This window comes from Pollachius pollachius, assembly GCF_949987615.1.
Source record: "Pollachius pollachius genome assembly, chromosome: 1".
Classification (NCBI taxonomy): domain Eukaryota; kingdom Metazoa; phylum Chordata; class Actinopteri; order Gadiformes; family Gadidae; genus Pollachius; species Pollachius pollachius.
This window is the reverse complement of record NC_136934.1, coordinates 20,243,849-20,246,348: the sequence shown is the minus strand read 5'-3', so window position 1 is coordinate 20,246,348 and position 2,500 is coordinate 20,243,849. Positions and strand designations below refer to the sequence as shown.

The 2,500-nt window shown below is 51.4% G+C and overlaps 1 protein-coding gene across 3 annotated transcripts in view; it reads right to left on the bottom strand.

Annotated features, from left to right (window-relative positions):
* The window catches only part of adgrd1 (adhesion G protein-coupled receptor D1), a 32,820-nt gene that overhangs the window by 24,012 nt on the left and 6,308 nt on the right, over positions 1-2,500 (bottom strand). For 2 of the 3 annotated variants that reach the window (XM_079753002.1, XM_079753004.1), the window contains 4 exons: positions 2,131-2,292; positions 1,762-1,812; positions 1,057-1,183; positions 445-552 (listed from right to left, as the gene is read on the bottom strand). In XM_079753002.1, the coding sequence (XP_079609128.1) occupies positions 445-552; positions 1,057-1,183; positions 1,762-1,812; positions 2,131-2,292 (448 nt within the window). The remainder of the gene's footprint in view (positions 1-444; positions 553-1,056; positions 1,184-1,761; positions 1,813-2,130; positions 2,293-2,500) is intronic. The other variant, XM_079753003.1, reaches the window with a different exon arrangement.

The following is a 2,500-nucleotide window of genomic DNA, read 5'->3' as shown; positions in this document are numbered from 1 at the left end:
TGTAGCACCAACCTGCAGGGTTCCCTCGGTGATCGCACCAGACCAAAGCATGGCTGCTGCTGAATTCTGATCGCCACACAAGCAGAAGATGCAGCTGTTCTGCTTCAATAGCGTTAAGGGAACATTTTGGGAATCGCACTGATGTTCTGTATAGTGTCTAAGATACGATCTAGGTTTGATTTTAACGACGTGCTATTCTTAGGACTTTAACAAAATAAAATCAAAGCTTTAGGCGAGAGCTTTGATGTGGTTGAGTAGTCATGAAATATTTCTCAGGCAACGGGATCTTTGCTTGGCAAATAGTGAGGCCAAATCTAACATGATGTTATAAAGAGAAAGCGTGAAGGAGATGAGAGTTGACAATACAGGCTACACCTAGTTTAGCATGATTTGCTAGCGTATTGAAGAGAATGAGTCCAGCCAATCAGCCGCTAGGATACTCACACTGCATGGTGAAGGCCTCACCGGGCACGGAGATGTAGCTGTGACCCTGGGTGGGGAAACGGTAGTGTTGCATGTTGAAGTTCTGGGGCAACTTCATCAGAGAGTAGTCTGTGGATTCAAAAGTCAGGAAACAAATCAAATAGGTTTAGGTGCATGAGGGAAGATAAAGGGAGATGAGATGGAGGTGGAGGAGGAGGAGGAAGAGGAGGAGGAAGTCAACAAGGTGGAAGTCAGATCAATGACGTCATGGTATCTCTGGGGAGAAGCTACAGGCAACCTTGTTTCAGTTGGCAGACAGAATATTATGGCATTAAAGTCCAGACACACACCCATGCGTGTTAATGTGAGTGTGCGTGTGTTTATGGATGCTGGGTGGTCGACACATGCTTATCTGATCCAAGTTTTCCTCTGTCATGGTCAATACGTGAAAACACATGAGGTCACTTCGACGTTCACACACTCATCTCCGGCCCTCCCAAGCGCCCATGCACAGAGACCTCAACACACACACGCACACACACACACCGATGTCCGTCGCAATGTCCCCCTCACAGGGAAGTCAGCCTCCCCCCCCCCCCCACCTCGCACCCACCCAACCCTCCAAAGACTGACCCGCAACAAATGAGGTCCCGGCCAGCGAGACCAGGGACTGGGGACTGGGCTGGAGATTGGTCACCATATGCTCCATGACTCTGTCCACCGTCTCGATCAGACCGCTGACCACCGCGCTTGAGTGCTGCTGGATAAAGGAGGGGGGGTGGGGGGGAGAGGAGGAGGAGGAGTGCCAACCAATCAGAAACCTGGGGAGATGTCCCAAGGCCGCCGCCCCATGTCGCTTCCAGGTCCGGCGCTGCGTTACTCAATCACGCTACTCACGGCAACACAACAACCGCCAACGTTCCAGACAACAAAAAGCCGATTTCTGATGAGTGGGTGTGCCAGCGTAAGTCCTGCTTGCAATCGCCGGACGTTCGTCTGAACGCCTTTGCTTTCTGAGAGCCGTTGCCTTGGATGTTTTTTTTGTCAAGTGGCTGTGAAGTTCTATTAATAGTATTTCTATGTTAAAGCGTTTAAAATGTGTCGGCCATTGGTGAGAACCGTATCTTCTGTCCCGCTCCACTGTTCAGCGGACATGGGACCATCTGGTTCAGCTTGTCTCCCTTCAAACAGCTTGCCTCAAAACGTCAGGCACTCACCACAGCTCGTATTGTTGTAAACATCTCTGCAAGGCTATGGCTGTCGAACCCTGTTGTCATGTTTGGCTGTTTGCTTTGTGATCAGCGTTTTGTGTTGTGATGTTTCTCAGAACGAACTCACCTCGGAAATGGCCGCAGTAGACAGGACTTCCTCCACGCTTTTGAGGAACGCCTTGAAAAGAAAACAGAGGTGATGAAACCGTTACTTCATGGTGCGCAACACAGAACCTGTGTGTTCACCAGCTTTGTGTGTGCATTTTTGTGTGTGCATGTGTGTGGTTACATTTACATTTAGGGCATTATAGCACGCTTTTGTCCAAAGCGACCTATTTATACACACATTCACATTCCGACAATGCTGTACGCCATGCAACCAGCCAGCAAGTCGGAGCAGTTAGGGTTGAGTGTCTTGCTCAGGGATACTTCGGCACTCGGACGAGGAGCCGGGGATTGCATTGCCACTGCAGCAGTGTGTGGGCCGCAACAGTACCTGGGTGAGGTTGGTGGCGCTGTCCTGGGGGATGGTTCTGTTGGGCAGGTTTCCGGGCAGCTCCGCTAAGGTCCTCCATTTGGGCACATCCTCGGGGGTCTGGGGGTCCGGGGGGCGCTCGCCCTGGCGGCGGACCACAACCAGGCTGGCCTCCGTGTTCTCCTGCACAGACAGACGGCAGAATCCCATCCCAACATGTGAAGCAAGACCATGACTGTGCCGAGACAGAAGAGTGAAGGATGAAAGAATGAGATAAAGAGAGAGCGAGAGAGAGAGAGAGAGAGAGAGAGAGAGAGAGAGAGAGACGGGGAGAGAGAGAGACAGAGAGAGAGAGACGGGAGAGAGAGAGAGAGAGAGAGAGGGAGAGAGA